Source organism: Vigna umbellata, chromosome 3 (genome assembly GCF_029865625.1).
Source record: "Vigna umbellata cultivar VRB3 chromosome 3, Vumbellata_1.0, whole genome shotgun sequence".
NCBI lineage: Eukaryota > Viridiplantae > Streptophyta > Magnoliopsida > Fabales > Fabaceae > Vigna > Vigna umbellata.
In genome coordinates this window covers 42,631,685-42,655,087 of record NC_142167.1, presented here as the reverse complement: position 1 = coordinate 42,655,087, position 23,403 = coordinate 42,631,685, and the positions used below count along the sequence as shown (strand labels likewise).

General features: G+C 33.2%; 2 protein-coding genes and 2 pseudogenes across 2 annotated transcripts; 1 reads left to right on the top strand and 3 right to left on the bottom strand.

Moving 5' to 3' along the window:
• Positions 1–5,431: 5,431 nt before the first annotated feature.
• On the bottom strand, positions 5,432–6,277 carry LOC148202542 (cytosolic sulfotransferase 15 pseudogene; annotated as a pseudogene).
• Positions 6,278–10,976: 4,699 nt separating this feature from the next.
• On the top strand, positions 10,977–12,119 carry LOC124846325 (cytosolic sulfotransferase 15 pseudogene; annotated as a pseudogene).
• A 5,547-nt stretch (positions 12,120–17,666) lies between these two features.
• LOC124832524 (cytosolic sulfotransferase 15-like) lies at positions 17,667–23,059 on the bottom strand. Its single transcript, XM_088110022.1, has 2 exons — positions 22,370–23,059; positions 17,667–18,107 (listed from the first exon to the last, which is right to left on the bottom strand). The coding sequence occupies exons 1-2, from the start codon at positions 23,037–23,039 to the stop codon at positions 17,809–17,811; spliced, it is 969 nt and encodes a 322-aa protein (XP_087966148.1). The 5' UTR covers positions 23,040–23,059; the 3' UTR covers positions 17,667–17,808.
• Positions 18,458–19,521, bottom strand: LOC148202541 (uncharacterized). Its single transcript, XM_088110021.1, has 2 exons — positions 19,164–19,521; positions 18,458–18,754 (listed from the first exon to the last, which is right to left on the bottom strand). Exons 1-2 carry the CDS (start codon positions 19,519–19,521, stop codon positions 18,585–18,587), a joined length of 528 nt encoding a protein of 175 aa, XP_087966147.1. The 3' UTR covers positions 18,458–18,584.
• Positions 23,060–23,403: the final 344 nt, after the last annotated feature.

Here is a 23,403-nt window from a genome sequence, read left to right as displayed (position 1 = left end):
ATAGATTGATAGTAGCAGAGCAAGCACAAAACGAATAATGGTGATTTTAACAATAGGGGAGAAAGTCCCATAGTAATCCAAGCCTTCAGTTGAGTAAAACCTCTTGCCACTAAACAAGCTTTATATCTGTCAATAGAGCCATATGTTTTATGCTTGATACGATAGACCTAATGACAACTGATGGGTTTCTTACCAGTAGGGAAATTAACCAAAGTCCAGGTTTGGTTTCTTTCAAGAGCACGAAGTTCAATATTCATAGCCTGCAGCCAACATTCAAACTTGCTGGCCTATTTAAAGTTGAATGGTTCAACTTGTGCAGAAATATTATGACAAAAAGAAGCATGGTTAGAAGAGCAATTAACATAAGAAAGGAACAAATGTATAGGATACGGGGTAGTATGGGATGAGGGAATTCTAGAAGTAGTACCACAATAGTAGTGTTGTAAATACCTAGGTCTACTTTTGTTTCTAAGAGAAACTCTCTTTCCAATAGTAGGAAGAATGATGCTATCAGAAGTATGGTTAGGAGTATTACTAGTTGGGTAATTTGTGGCAGTGGAAACAAGTGCCATATTTAGAAAGTCAAAAAAAGTAACATCAGAAATATCATCATTTGAAGACACGAAGGTGGAGTTAAAGAAGTTTGATAGGGAAAAATATGTTCATGAAAAATGACATTTCGTGAAACAATAGTAGAATGTGAATGCAAATCATGCAGTACAAAACCTTTGGTTCCAGATTTGTATCCAAGAAAAATGCATTTGTTACTTCTAGAATCAAGCATTGTGTGACCTGCAGTGACACAGCTGGAGTATGATAAGCATCCAAAAACTTTCAGATTTGAAAAATCTGGTTTGATGGAATAAACTATTTCATAAGGAGATTATGATAAGCATCCAAAAACTTTCAAATTTGAAAAATCTGGTTTGATGGAATAAACTATTTCATAAGGAGATTTATTTTGAAGAAAAGGTGTTAGTAGTCTATTAATAATATGAATAGCAAACTTTATAGCATAAGACCAAAAAATGTTTGGAACTTTGGATTGGAAAAGAAGAGATCGACAAACATTTAGAATGTGTTGATGCTTCCTTTCAACAATGCCATTTTGTTGGGGAGTAGCAACACAAGTAATTTCATGAAAAATGCCTTTGGTAGTATAAAATTCATTAAGAAGAAATTATTTTCCATTGTGATCTTATTATTTTAAGTTTACAATAAAACTGATTTTCAGTTAAAAGAATGAAGTTTTGCAGTAAAAGTTTGACCTCATATTTGTGTTTCAAAAGGAGAATCCATGTGAAACGACTATAGTCATCAACAATGGTCAAAAAATATTTATATCCATCAATGAAAGTAGTAGAAATGGGGCCCCAAATACCAACATGAATAAGATGCAAAGAAACATGGTGATTTAGTTTTGCTAACAGAAAATTGAAGACGCGTTTTTGTTTAGCAAAGCACAAGCATCAATAGATTGAAAAGAAATATCAGAATATTGAGAAGCTAATGTGTGGAAAATTTTATTTGAAGGATGACCAAGTTTCATGTGCCACAAATTACAAGAATGACTAGAGTTATTATTAGAAACAAAATGAAAGGAATTTAATTCTGAAGTACTCATGGTATTATTATTCAAGAGATAAAAGAGTCCTTGGTATTTTTTAGCTACTCCAATCATCTAGTAAGTATCCATCTGCACAATGAGACAACTATTTTGATGAAAAATAATGAAACGATTATTGGAATTTAACATTTTAGAAATAGAAACAAGATGAACAGAGAAATTGGGAACAAATAGAGTATTGTGCAAAACCAAATTGCCTAAAATTATAGTTCCTGAGAATTTAGCAGTAACAAAACTTTGATTAGGTAAATGTATAGAAATAGGAGTGATAGGCTGAAAGAATTAAAAGGAAATCTTGAAGAACATATATGATCAGTAGCCCCACTATCTATTATCCAAGAAGAAAAATTGGGTGTAGAAAAAGAACCTGATGATTGTGGAGTGCATTGATTGACGCTGGCCATGATAGGAGTAGATGGTTGAGATTATTTCAACAAGCCAAGAATAGCTTTATACTATTCCTGAGAAAAACTACAGTGAACTTGGGTTTTATCAGTAGAGGAGTCATTGGAGGTGTGTGAAACAACATCAGTCAGGTTGGCAGAGGGGTTGGAGGAAACATGATTCTGTTTGATGGTGGGTTTATAACCTTGAGGAAGACCATATTTGATCCAGCAATTGTCAGAGGTGTGATTCCTTCTTTGACAATGATCATAATATTTGGCACGACCACACAATTTATTAGTACGTCCATGTCCACGACCACCAAATGACCCACCACAAGAAGTTTTTGAAGTCTTGTTCTGAGAGTCCTAAAATTGAGATTGGCCATGGAATCTTGTGGAATTTGAGAGGAGGAATTATGAAATTCACGTTCTTGTTGAAGGGCCAAAGAAAAAGTTTTAGGGAGAGTAGGAATAGGTTTCATTAGCATAATCTGAGAACGAACTTGAGAAAATTCATCGTTTAACCCATGAAGAAACTTTATGACAAAATCATCGTTGCGCTCTTGTTGAATCTTGGTCAATAACCGCAATTACAAGGAGAATTGCAGGTGCAGAGAAGAATGGTCTTATACAGGGAAATTATTTGAAGACGAGTATAATATTGAGAGACAGTAGAATCACCTTGTTTACAAGATGGAAGTTCTTCTTGGAGATCGGCGATATAAAACTTATCACCATGAGAAAAACGCTGGAGAAGATCGGTCCAAATCTCGTACACGAAATCCGTCCACATGACAGATTGTTTGATAGGAAGAGTCATGGAACGCGTCAGCCATGAGATCACAATCTTGTTGCATCTCTTCCAAGCTTCATGAAGAACATCATCAGGGAGAGGGAAATAAAGGGTACTAAGAACAAATTTGTCTTTGTTCTTGGTTTCAAGAGCTTACAAGCATATCATGCCTCCATTGTTGAAAATTGGTGTTGGAGAGAGGAGGGTTAACAAGAATGAGGGCTGGGTTCTCACCGGAATGAAGAAACAGAGGGTGTACAGGGTTAGAAAGATGATCGGAGAAAGAAATCGGAGTGGCCATGAGAGAAGAAGAGATAACGAGAAGAAGAAAGGGGAAAACGAAGAACCCTAATTACTTTCTATCTTCTGATACCATGTAAGTGTTTGAAAAAAAATTCTAGGAAAAGGTATTATTGAGAATGAAATCAATCAAAATTATTGAAATACAACGGAAGCAAGAAATATATACAAAATGAAAAAATAAAAAAGTCTTACAAGAGTAATTGTAACAGAAGAAGAGATATGTTAAGATCCCTATCAATAACAACACAACAGTGTTAGGATGTCCTTGCTAAGGCACAGCAAAAACAGTAGCATTTTTGGAAAGTCTCTTGACGTGTGTTTGCCAGAATGAATTGGTGATTAATTGCCTCTTTATTATCGGGATGTTTCTTCATATTCCTTTATGAGTGACAATTAATGTAAGAAATATTTGACACAAGGGATACATTTGAAATATGCAAACTACTTCAATGGATCACTCTTCTTAATTTCTTGAGCTTTGGAATCAGAGCTGGATATTTTATCATGATAATTGGCAATTCCTGATTCTATTTCTTTTTCAACACTAGTACAATAATAAAAAAAGACACCGGTTAGTTTTCCTTATAGGAATAGGTTGTAGAACCGATGCATACATGGACGAGGTAAAAAGGACACGTTTTATGTCTCGGTCAGATGTCGAGATAAAACAGTACAAAGTTATGCCTCAGTTATCTAAGAACCGAGGTAGGATATCTTTTTTTCTCAGAGTTTAGTACACAATGGAATCGTGCTCTTCAGATCCAAAAATCAATTTTCATGTCATAGAGAATTCCCATTGTCGTTGATTGATCATGTGTAAACCTTCAACCCGAGAAGTGGCTCTGACGGCTGAGTGGTGCAAGTGAAATTGTTTTTCAGCAACAAGAAAATCCCAAAACCAGAAAATCCAAAACCAAAAAATCCCAAAACTGAAAATCCAAAACCAGATATGAAGAAGAAGCAGAAGAACAAGAGTAGATTTGACGACAAGCAGAAGAACCAAGAAGCTCCCTTAGGGTTTCCAATCACTCGCAGAGGGGAAGAATGGCTGAGGCAGCAACGGCAGCGGCAGCGGCAGCGACGACGGAGGACTCGCCGATCTGGAGTGGCTTGGCGATCTGGAGCAGTGGATCCGGAGCGGTGGATCTGGAGCGGTGGATCTGGAGCGGCGGATTTGGAGTGGCGGATCTGCAGCGGCGGTCGTCTGGAGGCAGCGGTGTCTGGAGGCAGCGGCGGTCGTCTGGAGGCAGCGACGGTCGTTTGGACTGTGCACGGCAATGGGAAGAATGGGAGAGCACAGAGGGGAAGGGAGAGCACCAAGAAAGAAGAAGTTGTTCGAGTGTGAAAATGAAAAGGTTCAAAGTATAGGTAGTAAGTGTATAGGCAGCGGTCGTCTGGGTAACCTGAGGCAATAGCGCTTTTTCAAAAAAATTGTATCCTCGGGACAGATGTATAGATCTCGGGTCTGCTTCTAACCGAGACAATATTATCATTCGACCTCGGGTCAAGCTGTAACCGAGGCATATAATCTTTTACGCTTCGGGTTTTACGTAACCGAAGCGTATATGACGCGTTAGTTTCCCTTTTTTTACTAGTGCAATTTGGACAACTCCTGCTTAATTTCTTGTAACATTTCTTTTTATTGAAAACGTAAAACAGTAAAAACTATTGATTAACTATGATTGATTAACTATTATTGAAAACGTAAAACAGTAAAAACTAACAAATTTTAAAATTATTTTTAATTTTTAAGACTGGATATATTTTATTTCGTTGACAAAAGTATTTTTAATGTTTAGACTTCAATTTATATAATAATAATTATTTTTGATTTCAAATTATTTTCATTTATTATTAGACATATTTCATATTAATCAAATAATTTGAATCATAAAAAAATTAAATTATATATATTACGGACGGTTTTAAAAACTCCACCTACGTAAACCAAGAAAATACCGATGGTTTTGGTTAATCCATTTAAGTTCCGGTGATTTTTAATAACTCTAACAACTATCGACAATTATTATGAAATCCTGACAAGTGAAGGCAATTTTTATGAAACCCCGCCGAAAAATATTTATGTTTTTTTCCGACAATTCTTCCAATCGTGACAAATGTATTTGGAGGTTAAAAGCTTCGGTCTTTGCATCATTCATTTTATTAAACTTTCCGGTGTCAATATAAACATAATTGTACTACATTTTCTTCAGCTAGACTTATAACAAAATGCTTTCCTGTTCCAAAATACAAACCAAAATTATATAATAGGAATGCCAAATTAGGATTTCCCAAACTGGGTGTATAAATTATTGAAAACAACGTACATACACACAGACATAAAAACATAAATTTAATACATGTCAAATCCAATTCATCTTGGAATATAAACAATACAAAGGATAATATTTAACACTTGTTGGTGGCGTGATCACAAATCTAAAAGCACATTTTAAAAGGATAGACCAGATCCACCTAATTTTTCTTCCATTGTTTTTGATAATTTTTCTGTCATAGCTGGTGAAAAGTAGTTTACCCAATCTCCTATTTCACCCTTCCGAAATAAGTACTTTTTCTCAATGTTCCTGCCAAATGTTCCAGATTTATTCACTTCCATATTCTTCATTTTCTCGAAACTGCATAACTTTATTATGTTTTCAATCACTCCGTTACTTTCCTCTTTTCTGTGAATGGACAGTCCAAGAATTCTGCAACACTTCTCACGTAAAAATTGGCATCTTCTTTGAGTCCTTCATACTTCAAGAAGAGAACCTTGTTTGGTGTTGCTATGCTCTCTTTCCAGTAACCTAACATATGCTCCCAAGTCGGACCAAACCCAACTATTCCCTTGCAGTACTTTTCTAAAGCTTCCTCTATTGTTACTTCATGCAAAGAGCCTGACTTTGTTTTATTGAAGAAGGTCCAAGAAGAAACGAATGCGTCAAATGGGTTTCTGCAGATATAAAGTATCTTACAGTTGGATTCCTTGATTGAGTTGGAGAGAGAAGGGAATGGAACGTGAGTACCAAAAGCTCTTGGTTCAGTCGTATTGGAGAGGTAAGAAAGTTTGTGTTGGATGTTATCACCATGAAAGATGAAGTCAAGGAAAGGAACAAGTTCATGAGAATTGGAAATGAGTAATGGATGATTATCAAAAGATGAGAATATAAATCAAATGTTAGCCTTAAGAATATAAATCAGTAATTTATTAAATAATATCCCCAAACTAATTACATTCTTCGCTTTCTCTCGATGTTTTGAAATTTTCGTTTAAATAATCATAAATCATCTGAACTATTCCGGCTGAAAAATGAGATGAGGATAACCACCTGTCTGAAAGTCCTGGGCGTCGAACGTGCTCGAGTCAGAATTTTTCTCGACAGACCTTTAATAGTTCAATAGTGAGTAAAAAGTGAGGTTACCTCGAAACTAAACCCTTATTTATAGGGTTTAGATGAATCCGACTAATTAATTTACCTCTTTAATGGTAATTCATGCAAACCTTAACCACTCATTCGTAGCCGTTGTAACATTAATTGTGCTTTAATTCCATTCAATTGTTGTTTTGACCAAACGGCTACGAAGTCTTACTTCGTAATGTAGTCGTCCGGTCCACTTGTCTTAGCACCCAATCATGCCTAACCGATCGGATTTAACTCTATAGTAACACAAACCAATACATTTATATATTATTATACAAATATTTTCAAATCAATAGACACACTTAGTTCCAAATAATAAAATATCTATATCTAGCCATGCATAAGTTGGCATCCACCTTATTGTATGATAAACTATTTCTTTTCGTATTTTATTTTCCCATACTTTATACACTTTGTATATAAAAACTTGGTGGTGGATCTATCATAAACCACTTTTCGGATTTCATTGTCCCACAATCATACCCGGCAAAATGTTCAAATGCTTTTCCTTTTTCTTTTTTTTATGTTTGTACCTTCCTCCTTTTGATTTGATCATATTTAATTACATTAAATAATGGAGATTTCAACTCCTTTTCCGTTGTGAGTATCTTACGATCCATATATGTTTAATCATTTATGTTTCCCTATTTTTGTTGTTTTATTTACATTAAATTGTAATTTTTCATCATTTAAAAAATTTATCCTTCTCTATGTTTTTAATTCCATTATTAATTTTGAATACGTGTATTCTTTTTATACTTTCTATATTTTATTTATTAAATTGTTTCTTAAATGTATGTATTACGTTGGAGGTTGAATTGATTCAAAATTTCAAAAATAGAATATATAAAATTGAAAATGGAACTAAAATTATAATTTTTTTTAAGATGTTGAAAATAATACTATAAAATAAAATAAATGAGTACTTTTTATATTTTGATGGAATTTAATTGGAAAAAACTTTAAAAGATTAGGAATAATTGCAACTTCTAAGCATAATCCTCTCCTATCGCTCAAGTATCACAAGTTCTAAGCATTTTTTCTTATGAATGTTTAAATGATTTACCAATGGATTTTATTAACATTTCTATTACCAATAGATGTTACGTAGAATTTACCGATAAAATACTACACGAATATCACTAACGGATTTTATTAACAAAATTATCGATAAAATTTATTGAAAAAAAATTACATCATTTTTTAAATTAACATTACAAATAAATTCATCATCAATGAAATTCACGATGAAAACTTTTGACAGATTCATTACCTATTTTTTGAATTAAGATTTCAGATAAAAATATTTGTTAATAATAAAATTTTTAAATTTTTTTACTATTTTTGTCAATAAATTTTATTTTAGTAATAAATAATTTTTTATTGGTAATTATTATTTAATAAATACTAAATTTCTTATAGTAAGCTTAGCTAACGTTTAGCATATTATGCACATAAGCTTGTATTTTTGTGTTTATTACTTTGAGATTTTAATTAAATTTGAAATAAAATAGGATGTTTTAGAACATTGAAAGTCTATTGAATAAAAAGTCTATATAACCTATATTTTAATATACGTTTGTATTATTTAGTTAATTAACTTCTTCAATATTAGAAGTGAACCATGTTTTATCCGGGGTTTTGATCACCAGTTATTGCTCAAAATTGAAAAATGGGTTTGAACTCAAATTGCAATTATTATAGTTCACCACATTTCACCATAAAATAATAGTTAATTCGGAACCTCAAGCCATAAAATATAGAAATAAACAGAAAAATTCAAGTAAATTGAAATAATTTTTCATTGTAAATTGAAATTCTCTACAAAACCAACTTCCAAGAAAAAAAAATCCCATTAAGACGAAAATGACATTAGAACTGTTTTTTCTATTACACATAGGATAATCTTACCCGATTTTAGAAGTTAAATAATAAAGTTGGTGGCATACAACAGATGTCTGCCACTGCTGCCATTTTGCCTAAAAAATTTTAATAACGCTGTGCACGTGCACTAAAATATTCAATATTTTAAACACTGTATGCATTAATAACTCATTATTTAAACTATAATTGAATGAATGCAATTATAACTCAACATTTAAACGTTGATTCAATGGTAATCAGAAGTGATACAACCTAAAGGAACAAGTACTAATAACGTTGAAAAACTACTTCTATTACATTTTAGTATGTTTCAAAATTATTAATAAGGTTGCTTCGACATTTAATAATTTTGAAAAACTACTTTTATTACTTTTGTTTTCTATCAAACATAAGGAGTCCAAATCTACGTTAATACACATAAGACATTTGTCATCTTTTAAACTCAAAACATATGATGTTTAACTATGTTATCTTTATACGTAGTGAAAATTAGACTCAAATTTGAATTATTTCCAATAATTTTTTTTTCAACCATTAGTACAAAAGTAGCGTACAACGTCGGTGATTTTAGACTTTTAAAGACATACTCGAGACTGACGTCGTATCGGGAAACATTATATTAACGTTGAATTATACAGGTTGACGTTAATAGTTTACATAAAACGTTAGACAGTAAAAGAATTCGACGTGTAATATGTGACGACCAGATGAATGTAAAGGAGGATTTGACGTCCACTATAAGGGACCGAGACGTAATATTGATGTCAAATTTTTTCCTCCAATAGACGTCTATATGTTGGATGTAAAGGGAGATTTGACGTCCATTGACAGTAGTGTGAGACGTAAATGTGACGTCGATTAACACTGGAGGCTGACGTCACTATCGTTGAGCTACGGAGGAGCTCGCCCAGCAGTGTATTTCTATGCTTGGGCACTGGAAAGGGTGTAACGTCGTTCAGTGTCAAGGACGACATCAAGACACCTATATTAAGGTTGTTTAGTATATAGGTCGACGTTGAATTCAGGGGTGTTTTTATAAAAAATATTGATTCGTTTTTGCTTATTTAACAAAACCTGAAATACATAAACTAGTTTTCCAATTCTTAGAATTCATCAATTCACGTTTTAAAACCATTCTATTATCATACTGTCATCAATTCAAAAGTAATAGTGAATCCTTTTTACATTGTATCTTTTCTGCCAAGTACGGTAACCTACTTTATATATAATAACCATGACAAACCACCAACTATGATATTATTTATGAGTTGTTTTTTTTAGTTTTGTTATCTGTTTCGATGATGTGAGATTAGATTCACACTTAGAATTATTTCCAAAAATGAGTTGTTTTTTTTAGTTTTGTTATCTGTTTCGATGATGTGAGATTAGATTCATACTTAGAATTATTTCCAAAAATGTATTATGCATTTAAGCTTGTGTTATATATATATATATATATATATATATATATATATATATATATATATATATATATATATATATATAAATTTTGAAATTTTAAATAAATTTCAGACTAAAATGCTGTAGAACATTGAAAGCACATTGACTAAGTCTATTTAACCTATGTTTTAATATACGTTTGTATTATTTAGTTAACTTCTTTATTATCTTATTATAAGCATAAAAGTGAATCATTTAGCTTTTATTCGGTGTGGTGATCAATTATTGCACCAAAAAATAAAACATGGGTTTGAACTGAAATTGCAATTACAACCACATTTTAGGCATAAAATAAGAGCTTTCTCGAAACCCAATCTATGGAAAGCAAAATAAACTGAAATGTTCAACTAAATTAAAATAATTTTTCGTTCGTTGTAAAATTTTCTACAAAACCAATTTCCAATAAAAAACAATTCTATTATTAAAGAAGAAGATCAATGTTAAAAGTCTTATATAACGTCAATTTCCATTACATAAGTTCCATTACATAAGGATACAAACCTCATTTTAAAAGTTAATTTTATAGAATTGAGTTAAATTTAAAATTCATTTCTTAACATAGTATTAGAATTATGAGTTTGAATTTATCCTAACGATATTTGTTACTTATTTGACCTATTGTGTTACCTACTATCAAGAGATTTGTTGTTTGTTGAACATATTATTCTACCTGCTGGTTGACCAGGCACTAATGTTTAGTCACAAATCCTAGATGTATATCCTTTGCATAAAGAGAGTGTGTTGAAATCTCACATTGACTAGTAATAAGGTCAATTACACTACATAAAAAAATACAAATCTTATTTTATAAGTCAATTTTATCAAATTAAATTAGATTTAAAGTGTTCTTGTTAACAATAAAAATTAATTAAAACAATTTTTTTTACAGCTAGATACTCTTAACCTTTTAGAACATAATAAAAGTTGGGGGCATACACAACACATGTCTGCCACTGCTGACACTTGCCAAAAAATAATAATAATACTGTAAACGTGCACTAAAATATTCAATTTATCCTCATCTTGAACCACACTGATTGATGCTATAAAGAAGTACACACCAAGGAGAGAAAAATTGTGACACACACTACTGTGGTAAATTACTTCAATGGCTTCGGCGGATACAAAACATGCAAATGGAGAAGAGAATCTAGTTTACTCCCTTCGCAGAGAGGGTGGTTTGGCATCCTCTTACCTCTACCTATTTCAAGAATTCTGGTGCCCAGGTATTGCTATAGAAGGTGTAAAAGGTTTCCAAAAGTACTTTCAAGCAAAAGATAATGATGTTGTTGTTGCAAGCTTTCCAAAAACTGGTACTACTTGGTTAATAGCCCTTACTTTTGCCATTGTGAACCGCCAATACTTCTCTACAGAGAATCATCCGTTACTTACTTCAAATCCTCATACACTTGTGCCTTGCCTTGAGTTTAAGATCTTCTGTGATGACATCCATGACCCAGTTCTTCACCTATCCAATATGCTTGAGCCAAGACTTTTTAGTACTCACACTCCTTTCACTGCATTACCTAAATCGATCACCGAGTCTAATGCTAAGATAATATACATTTGTAGGAACCCATTTGACACTTTTATTTCTTCATGGATTTACTTTAACAAAATTAGGTTACCAGCATTAGAACTGGAGGAAGCTTTTGAAATGTATTGTAATGGAATTGTTTCCTTTGGTCCTTGGTGGAGTCATATGTTAGGGTATTGGAAAGAGAGCATGGCTAGACCAAACAAAGTACTGTTCTTAAAGTATGAGGATCTCAAAGAGAATGTCAATTTTTACGTGAAAAACATTGCAGAGTTTTTGGGATGTCCTTTTACTGCTGAGGAAGAAAGTGTTGGAGAGATTGAAAGCATAACCAAGCTATGTAGCTTTGAGAAAATGAAAGAGTTGGAAGTAAACATTTCAGGAAAGTTAGACAAATTCATTGACAATAAATTCTTTTTTCGAAAGGGTGAAATAGGTGATTGGGTAAATTACTTTTCTCCTTCTATGGTAAACAAATTGTCCAAAATTATCGAAGAAAAATTGTGTGGATCAGGTCTGTCGTTTAAGATCTGTTCTTAAAACTCCCAAGAGCCAAACACATATGTTGCTGTGTCTTTGGTACAAATGTTGTGGTCACTTTTTCCTTCATAATGTAATGAAATGTGTCTACCTTCCTGTAACCATTCGATCTCAGTTGAATGGAAAATCTATCTTAATATTGATTTAATTTTTTCTGTCAGGAAATCTTTTACCGGAATCCGTATACTTCAATCTATATTATATGAAAGATCAATGCACACTGGCCTCAATTTCAAACTTGTTTAGAAGATCCATTTATTGTAAAAAATGCACTAGCATGTGTAAATTTTCTTAAGAATTTAATATAATAGTTTAATTTAAAATTTTTATATATAACTCATATTTGTAAGCATGATTTTAATGTAAGAAAATTATATATATATATATATATATATATATATATATATATATATATATATATATATATATAAAGATATATTGCTTGTAGCCGAATAATAGTCAATAACTAATGGAGTACTCACTCAATTTTTCATTCACCATAATATTCATATATTTTATAACTTCTTAAAATTTTTACTAACTTGAGTGCTATAATGTATTTTACATAGAATTTCTCCTTCATGATCTATAAGAAACCATAGAAACTATCAATTCGGTTGCTGAGAGACTCAGCCTTTTCATCTCAAAACATTATGTCAAAATTCGGTTAGAACATTTGACACTTGTAATGACAACTATAAAAACTGGTCCTACGCCTCATATAGGAAAGAGATTATGCAAGTTGAAGTAATTAACAACATTTTTCCAAATTGGGTCGAACCATACTGTATCTCTGAATTTGTTAGGAAAAGAAGATACCTACTTCAGCTCCTAACAGTGTAAGATTTTATTTCAATTAAACCAAAGTAATACTTTATGTTTTGTCTTGAACCCTTGGGTTTTTGGTGTAGGGTAGAGCATCTTCACAAAATACGCTTTCATACTTTCCTCTGGGTCAGTTTAGGTTATCTTAAATGTTCTTAGTCAAATTTTGTCCACGTTCTCAGTTTTGAACTTCAAACCGTATGGACGAGTACCTATTAAAGACACTCCAATGTTTAAGTCAGTAATCTAATCAATCGAATGTTACAAGAAAATCTTAAATTCGCAATAAACAATCACATATCTTCTTACATTTGACTTGTATTTGTAGATTTTGAGTTAAGATTATGATTAGCAATGTTGTAATCACGACTCATCACCTAATAAATAAGACTTACCAATAAACTCGATCAGAGGTGGTAGTTAAAGTTGTTAAGGGACTCTGAATCGTTCGATCCTTAGCCTGCCGTCCACATACCTAAACCGTATGGTCATAAAATACACTGGCCCCAAGCCCGAGCCAGGTTTACCTGACGGCTGGGTTTGTTGTATTAGGCCAATCATGGTGAAGAACCATCTATTGTAGGATTATACAGTTAGACCGACCGATTTTGCTTGCTGAGTGTTTTTTTGGAGGGAATGCCTTTTGCGCCACCTCATGGTTCGCACCTCGAAGTTGTGGTAGAGACGCTTGATCTGGTCGTTGATCGTGGCTTAATCCAACAATGAACAAATGTCGACGGTTACACGTGATTCCCCTGTAAATATAAAGGTGACCTGCGGCACCATTTTCACCAACTGATATACAAAAGGCTTGTCACTTTGAGGCTTAACAACCGAATATCCAAAAGGTTAGTTAGCCTAACTCAACAAAGGACTTGCTAGCTTCAAAATGTGTTTGAGCTGCCTCTTTTAACATTATCTTACACATTTATATGGATATTTAAGATTATATCTTAAGAGCATGATTAGATATTTATGACTTTATTATCTAACATAATTTTAATAAAAATAATAGAAATTATTCGTTATTTTATATCAATTTTAATATAATTTTTATATTAATCACGCAATATATCATATTCTCTAATATATAAAGACAAGTGACGTAATAATGTAACATTCACGTCATCTAATTAATGAAAAAACTAAACAATGTAAGCTTAATTCTCATATCATTTTTATATCTATAAGTTTGTTTGTAATTTTATTTACTTGAGTTTTAGAGAATTTTCTATTTGAAGTCATACAACTCAACAATCAATATTGAAATTCAACTTTCTTGAAAACTATTTTTCTCTGCTTTGATAGATCTGTTAGAATTTTCAAGATCTACTTTCTTTTTCGATAAAAAAAATAAAATCTTACGTTAAAATCATATTTTTATCTGACTTTTTTTTAGTTAAAGTCATGTATTAGTATATAATCAATTTTTTATTTCATTTTATTTTATAAAACTCGTGATCTCGTACATTACTATTTTTATGTTTCTTTCACACTGTTAATAACTATTTGAGTTTTTATTTTTTTTACTTTTTCATTTTCAATTAACTTTTCTTTTGTTTAAATATATATTTATGTGATGAGCAAATTTTAATATTTGGAGATGTTACTGTTAGATAATTAAGGTAAAAAAATAAACCAATTATGATAATTGAATGTTGTTTTTAATTTAAAAAATAAAAAACTAAATAAAAGTCTTCTTTGAACAGAAAAAGTAAAAGAATTCCAATAAAAACTTTAAGAAAATAAAATTTATTTTAGAAAAACTAGAAATTATTATTTAAAATGATATTTTTTAATTTAATTTAATTTTAGTTTAGTTTTGTTAGATTAGGTATTTTTCATTTATTTGATAAAGGCCTTTTTATATTTTTAGATGTGATTTTTTTTTATAATCTAGAGATGATGTCTTTAAATAATCAGGTCAATAAATTAAAGTTTATCAATAAATGATTACAAAATTTAATTACTAATTAATATTATCAACGTATTTTACTGATAAAAATTTTCAGTAAATCTATTATTATTGATGAAAACTTTTGACAGATTCGTTACCTATTTTTTGAATTAAGATTGTTAACAATAAAAATTTTAAAATGTTTTACTATTTTTTGTCAATAATTTTTTTTAGTAATAAATAACTGTTTATTGGTAATTATTAGTTAATAAATACTGAATTTCTTATAGTAAGCTTGATTAACGCTGAGTGTCAGAACCCATTTAAAATCCATTAAAAACTCATTTGAGTGGAAGCCAAATGTCAAGGAAGAGAACTCAGAGAGTGAAAAACAGGTGGCAGCAGGAGGTTGGCCGTTCACTAATGACGGTAGGAGTAAAATTCTGGGTTTTCAAAAGTTCACGCCACTTCTGAATGCACCCTTTTTCCCCAGAGTTCTGAACTCCATTTTCTCCTCTTCTCTCTAAGATTTCTTCATTTTCTCTCTACAAAATCTTACTTTTTTTTTCTCCGATCATCAAACAGACCACACCTGAGCATTCCCGGCTTCGAGGGCGTTCGTTTGAACCGATCAGTTTTTGATTCCGAGCTGGTAAGTTCATCTCTTCCTCAGCCGTGTGTTTTATGTCGCATGCAAACCCAGATTTTTTGATTGCATGAGTTGATCCTCTCATTCTGAGTATTTCTAGTCTTGTGTTTGATTTAGTTTCTTAAAGCGTGACTGTAGAACGTTAAGGTCTCTGATAGAGGCGAACCATATGTTGCATTTGTGAACGTTCGGTTACGCTTAGAGGTAAGGGAAGCTTATATAATTTGATTTAGATTCTTACTTTGTATGGATGCATGTTCGTTGATTGCTAAATGAATATGAAATATGGTTGTTACTGCATTGTTGGTTGTATGAGTATATGAATCTGAGAGATGAGAAACTGGAATGACATTGTGTTGATAATTTGGTTGATGATGAAATATGGTATGTTGTTTAAAAGTATTGATGATTAATGAAAGCCATGAAATGGGTAGGGATGCTGTCGAGAGTCAGTATTGACCATTCAATTATACAAGCGTTCATTCTCAGTAGCGTTCGTTCTTAATAAGTGTTTGGTATTAGACCATGTTGTCGAGAGTCAGTATTGACCATTCAATTATACAAGCGTTCGTTCTCAGTAGCGTTCGTTCTTAGTAAGTGTTTGGTATTAGACTAGCGCTCGTTCGATATAATGTTCGGTTTTCTTGTGGACTCGGTTGGAACTGGATTCTTTCATTTGGAGAGAATTCTAGTTGAAGACTAACGTCTTCGTTTCGTTTTGTAATATTTGTACTTAAGCATTCAACCAAGGATATTCGTTCCTTGGTATTTGATTATAAACTTCAGTATATCTATATGTATTTGTATATTTCATTCGTTCTTGAACATTAGTTAAATAATATCTGATATTTATCAAGCCTTTATTCTATAAGTTAAGTAGTGCTCGGTCTTACATCAAGCGCTCGTTCTTACACCAAGCGCGTGTACTAAATAGTGTTCGGTCTTACACCAAGTACTCGTACTAAGTGGTGCTCAGTCTTAAACCAAGCGCTTGACCTTGATTTAGTAATATGATTTTTTAAAATAAGAGCATTCGGCCAAACTCAATAGCGTTCGGTCTCTACAGTGCTCGATCTTCGACTAGCACTCGTTCTCCTTGATGTTAAACTCACTAATAAAGCTAAGTATTTATATCGTTTGGTTTCTTCATATAATTACGTCTGTTATTATTATTTGATGTCCTACAATATCAGTTTCTAATGGTGTTCGGCCTAGAGTGTTAGTACTTGGCCTAGGCTTTACGGTGTTCGGTTTGAACTATCAAGAGTCAGTTCATTAAATTGACTCACTTGGTAAATAACGTTCGATTCTATTAGCCTCTAAGAACTATTATTGTATTCGGTCCCTTTCACAATAAGTGAGTAACTCTCTCGATTTGATCTGTTTTGAGTTGGAGACATGTCGGTCTCACTTCAAGTGTTCGGTCTTGTTCTGGATTAAAAACTAACGTTTAGTATTTGGTATCCTATGGGATCTTTATTCAAATTGGTTCAGTTGAGGTTTTAATAATGAAAGATGATGGAATATGATATGGATGAAATGACTTTGGTTATAAAAGAGTGTTCTGGGGAGGAATATCTCATGATTTGATATTGGAATGGTAAAGTATGAATGTGGTCAGACTAAGCTATCGTTCATCCTAACATTCTAATTGTCACTGAGTCTCAAGTAGAGAATGGTGGCGCATGTGGTGAGAATAGCAGGAGGCCTGGTTTCGTATAGCTTGGGGTTCCAGCTATCGGAGTAAACTCATGTGTAGACTTGGGTTTCCAGCTACAGTGAGGGATGAAGGACTAACCTCGTGTGGCGGCTTGGGTTTCCAGCTGTGGTAATATTATAGGCGTCCCTCTCCCTCCCGCATGGACGTTTAAGGGGCTGAAGACAATTAATTCTTCAACCACCTTGTCAGCACATCTAAACGTCCGCTATGGCGGGCCGGAGACGTTCGTGCCCCTCCTGCACGGACGTTTAATGGGCTAACAGGGGAGTTGAAGCGTTCATTTGTTCAGCCTTTTAGACGTCCAGGCCCCTCCCACGGACGTCTATAATATTATAGACGTCCGTCCCCCCACAACAGACGTCTACAGTTTCACTTATTTACAAATATGCCACCGGTCAATTATTTATGTTGGGCTTTTGTGAACGGATGTCTATATGCATGCATATATGTATATATACATATATTTATATATAGTAATAGAACGGCAAAAGAAAAAGAAGAAGAGTATTCTAGAATAAAGGTTACAAAGAGGTATTAGGGTATTATGACAGTTCCAACTATACAAACCAAAATTATATAATAAGAATGCCAAACTAGGATTTCCCAAACTGAGTGTAAAAATTATTGAAAACAACGTACATAGACACAAACATAAAAACATAAATTTAAAACATGTCAAATCCAATTCATCTTGGAATATAAACAATACAAAGCATAATATTTAACACTTGTTGGTGGCGTGATCACAAATCTAAAAGCACATTTTAAAAGGATAGACCAGATCCACCTAATTTTTCTTCCATTGCTTTTGATAATTTTTCTGTCATAGCTGGTGAAAAGTAGTTAACCCAATCTCCTATTTCACCCTTCCGAAATAAGTACTTTTTCTCAATGTTCCTGTCAAATGCTCCAGATTTATTCACTTCTAGATTCTTCATTTTCTCAAAACTGCATAACTTTATTATGTTTTCAATCACTCCGTTACTTTCCTCTTCTTCTGTGAATGGACAGTCCAAGAATTCTGCAACACTTCTCACGTAAAAATTGGCATCTTCTTTGAGTTATTGGATTTAATTTATTTTCCGTTCATATCTGTGCATTTATCTTCATATATTTATATTCTATTTTTATATTTATATTCCGTTTATATATTGTTTCAAACAATTATATATTTCAAACAATTATATATATGTAAAATTGTACTCTCTTCTCATGTAATAAGAAATATAATTCCTATCCTTTCTTTTCTCATAACATGGTATCAGAGCACCTGTGTCTAGAATCCATTTGGAATAGATATTACCTTGAGCCTGGGAAGAAGTGGAAGCATTATGAGAGCTCACTAGATTAGTAGAATGTGGGATTGTGGGATTAGATTGAGGAAGAAGTGCCAATAAACCATGAATTTGCTCTTGAGAAAGTCCCAAAATTGCGGAATGTGACTGTGCCGGAGAATTATTATAAGAAGGAACTACTGTAGAAGAATCTGTTGTAACATTGTGGACTCTTTTGGATTTGAGATCAGGTGGTAATCCATGTATTAGAAAGCAAGTATCAATGGTGTGGTTTGTCCTGCCACAGTGAGTGCATTGTCGAGGTGCACCAAACCTTCCCCCTGAGGAACGAGCCTGAGAACCTTGATAACGAGCCTGAGAACCTTGATATGAAGATCTTCCCCGGCCATAATCATTGGCAGGAGAGGGTTTACCTCTGCCATTGAAGGTAGAAAAAGAAGGTTTAGATTGAGAAACTTGTGACGCCATGACTGGAGGTTGAGAAAGAATTCCGGATTGTAATTGTCGCTCATGTTGAATTATCATCGAAAAAATTTTGGGTAAAGAAGGCAAGGGATCCATGAGAAGGATCTGAGAGCGAACAACAGAGTAATTATCATTCAAGCCTCTAAGAAAACAAAGAACACAATCATTTTCACGATATTCCTTCATTGTCTTAGAAACAACACAACAAGAAGCAGAAGATTGGCATTCAGGAATAGGGCGAAAATTGCAAAGTTCATCCCAGAGAATCTTCATTTTAGTGTAATATGCAGTAACACTTAGATCAGACTGATGCATTGAATAAAGATCTTGATGCAATTGTGAAATTCGAACAGAATCACCTTGGGAGAAACGATCTTTGAGATCCTTCCATGCCGTAGCAGCAGAGTCAATCCAAATAATACTTGTAGCAATCTCATGAGAAACAGAATGATTGATCCAAGATAAAACTAGATTATTGCAACGCTTCCATGCTTGAACCATTGGATCTGTATCAGCTGGACAAGGAATGGAACCATCAACAAAGCCAAATTTATTCTTCATTTGTAGTGACATAGACATCGAGCGAGCCCATCCATGATAATTGTGACCTTCAAGAATCGGGGAAACAAGCACCAATGAAGGATTCTCATTAGGATGAATGTAATAGTCATGTGTTGTATCTTGCAACGATGCGAGAGTAACAGAAGGAGTAGCCATAAAAGGAGAAGAAAAAGGCAGAAAAGCCAAGAACTAAAGGTAGAAAATGAAGATCTGGACAGGAAAAGAATTGGTTGCGGAAGAACGTGATAAAAAAAATTAATTTTCTTCTGATACCATGTTATGAGAAAAGAAAGGATAGGAATTGTATTTCTTATTACATGAGAAGAGAGTACAACTTATTGGCTTTGTTTCTTATATAAAAACACAATTTGGCATTGATGTAAAAGCTGTTAGATCAGATAATGGTAATGAGTTTGCAATGACAGATTTTTATAGACAAAAAGGGATACAACATCAATTATCATGTGTTGAAACACCTCAACAAAATGGAGTCGTTGAGAGAAAACATCAACACATTCTCAATGTTGCTAGATCTTTAATGTTTCAATCCCATTTGCCCATAATTTTCTGGTCTTTTGCTGTTCGTTATGCTGTGCAACTCATTAATATTTTACCTTCCAAAGTTTTGACATATTTTTCTCCATCTCAACTGTTACACAATGTTAAACCTGACATTACTTACTTACGAGTTTTTGGCTCACTTTGCTATGCTTCAACTCTTCAAACTCATAGAACAAAATTTCAACCTCGTGCAAGAAAATGTGTTTTACTGGGTTTTAAAATAGGAGTGAAAGGCTACCTTTTGTTAGATTTCAATTCTAGGGAAATTTTTCTATCAAGGAATGTAGTATTTTATGAAAATATATTTCCTTTTCTTACTAGTGACAAGCACTCACCTATTAATACACAAAATTCCTTGGATTTTGTCACCAAAATTATTTCACCTCCATCACCTCTTTTCTCAGAAGTTACTGATCAACCCTCTTTACCACTTACATCTCCTCCTTCTATTGTTTCCGACCCTGTTATTTTCTCTTCTCAGCCTGTTTCTGTTGAACCTGTCACTGCTACTCCACAAAGGAAATCAATTAGGCCAAAACATACACCATCTTATCTGCAGGACTATCATTGCAACATGTCATCTACTTCTTCCGCCACTCAGTCATCCACAGGTACCTTATATCCTATCTCTTCATATCTATCATATGATGCATTATCATCTCTTCATAAATCATATGTCCTTAATCTTTCCCAAGTTAGTGAACCTAAAACCTATAACCAAGCCATCAAACATGATTGTTGGAGAAATGCCATGGATCAAGAAATTGCAGCTTTAGAAAATACCAAAACTTGGGTTTTGACTGATCTACCTAATGGAAAGCAACCTATCGGATGTAAATGGGTATACAAAATAAAGAGGCATGCTGATGGGAGTATTGAACGATACAAGGCAAGGCTTGTAGCCAAAGGCTACACACAACAACAAGGTTTAGATTACTTTGAGACTTTTTCACCTGTTGTCAAACTCACAACAGTAAGATTGGTTCTAGCTTTAGCAGCTTCCAAACATTGGTATTTACATCAACTAGATGTAACTAATGCCTTTTTACATGGGGATCTAGATGAAGAAGTATACATGTCTCTTCCTCTTGGTTATAAATCTGAAAAACCAGGACAAGTTTGCAAGTTGTTAAAGTCTTTATATGGACTCAAACAAGCCTCTAGACAATGGAATTACAAGTTGACAACTACTTTACTTTCTTTGGGCTACACACAATCAAAATCAGATTATTCACTTTTTGTCAAAAGTGATTCTGCTCATATTACCATCTTACTTGTTTATGTAGATGATATAGTTTTGGCAGGTGATGACATCCAGGAAATCCAAACTGTGAAGGCTCTATTGAATGCAAAGTTCAAGATTAAAGACTTAGGCCAACTCAAGTATTTTCTGGGCTTAGAAATTGCAAGATCTCAACAGGGCATTAATTTGTCACAAAGGAAGTATGCTTTAGAGTTACTAGAAGATGCAGGATTGTTGGGGTGTCAACCTGTTTCTACTCCTATACAGCCAGGCACAAAATTTTCCAAGACAGAAGGGAAACCCTATTCAGATGTGCAGGCCTATAGACGACTTCTTGGCAGGTTACTATATCTAACCAACACAAGACCAGATTTATGTTTCGCTGTTAGTACTCTCAGTCAATTTCTTTCCAATCCTTTGGAAGATCACTATGCAGCAGCAATAAGAATCCTGAGATATATCAAGAACAATCCAGGACAAGGATTATTCTTTCCCTCCAACACAGAACATACTCTCAAGGCTTTTAGTGATTCTGATTGGGCTGCTTGCCCTGACACTAGAAGGTCTGTGACTGGTTTTAATGTGTTCTATGGTGCATCATTAATTAGCTGGAAATCCAAGAAGCAAGGTACTATATCTAGATCATCCACCGAAGCAGAATATAGAGCTTTAGCTTCCACAACATGTGAAATTCAATGGCTTCTGTATTTGCTCCATGATTTGAAACAACCTCTACCACAACCAGTTTCTCTGTTTTGTGACAATCAATCTGCTATACAAATTGCACAAAATCCAGCCATGCATGAAAGAACAAAGCATATTGAAATTGATTGTCATCTCATAAGAGATAAAGTTCAAGCTGGTGTAATTAAGCTCCTGTCCATTCCTACTTCAGCACAACTTGCAGACATTCATACTAAAGCTTTGCATCCAGCACAATTTCAATCTTTGTTGTCCAAGCTGAGCATTAAGGATATATATGCTGCAGCTTGAGGGGGGATATTGGATTTAATTTATTTTCCGTTCATATCTGTGCATTTATCTTCATATATTTATATTCTATTTTTATATTTATATTCCGTTTATATATTGTTTCAAACAATTATATATTTCAAACAATTATATATATGTAAAATTGTACTCTCTTCTTATGTAATAAGAAATACAATTCCTATCCTTTCTTTTCTCATAACATGAGTCCTTCATACTTCAAGAAGAGAACCTTGTTTGGTGTTGCTATGCTCTCTTTCCAGTAACCTAACATATGCTCCCAAGTCGGACCAAACCCAACTATTCCCTTGCAGTACTTTTCTAAAGCTTCCTCTATTGTTACTTCATGCAAAGAGCCTGACTTTGTTTTATTGAAGAAGGTCCAAGAAGAAACGAATGCGTCAAATGGGTTTCTGCAGATATAAAGTATCTTACAGTTGGATTCCTTGATTGAGTTGGAGAGAGAAGGGAATGGAACGTGAGTACCAAAAACTCTTGGTTCAGTCATATTGGAGAGGTAAGAAAGTTTGTGTTGGATGTTATCACCATGAAAGATGAAGTCAAGGAAAGGAACAAGTTCATGAGAATTGGAAGTGAGTAATGGATGATTATCAAAAGATGAGAAACGTTTTCTGTTGAGAATAGAAAAAGTAAGGGCTTTCAACCAAGTAGTACCTGATTTTGGAAAGCTGGCAACAATAACATCACTGTCTTTTGCCTGAAAGTGCTTTTGAAAATTGATTACACCTTCAATATGAGTTGATGGACACCAAAAGTGTTGAAAAAGATAGAGATGGCGTGATCCCCAACCCCTCTCTTTGGGAAAGGGCAGAAGGAGCTTCTCTTCTTCATATGCTTGAAGCCCTTCTGTTGAAGCCATCGGAAGCTATAGTTATAGAATGTGAATCTTACCACTGAAAATGGTTGATGATAATTCACCTCAACGAGGGATATCTTTTATAGCGTCAACTACTGTTCATGTTCAAGATAAATATTATTTATCAAATCTCAATAATAATTAAAACAATTTAGAAAAACTAATAAGTAAAATTCTTTATTAGAAAACCAAATGTTAGCCTTAAGAATATAAATCAGTAATTTATTAAATAATATCCACAAATTAATTACTCGTTTTTCTCTCGATCTTTTGAAAATTTTCATTTAAATAGTAATTCAATAGGGAGTAAAAAGTGAGGTTACCTGGAAAGTAAACCCTTATTTATAGAGTTTAGATGAATCTGACT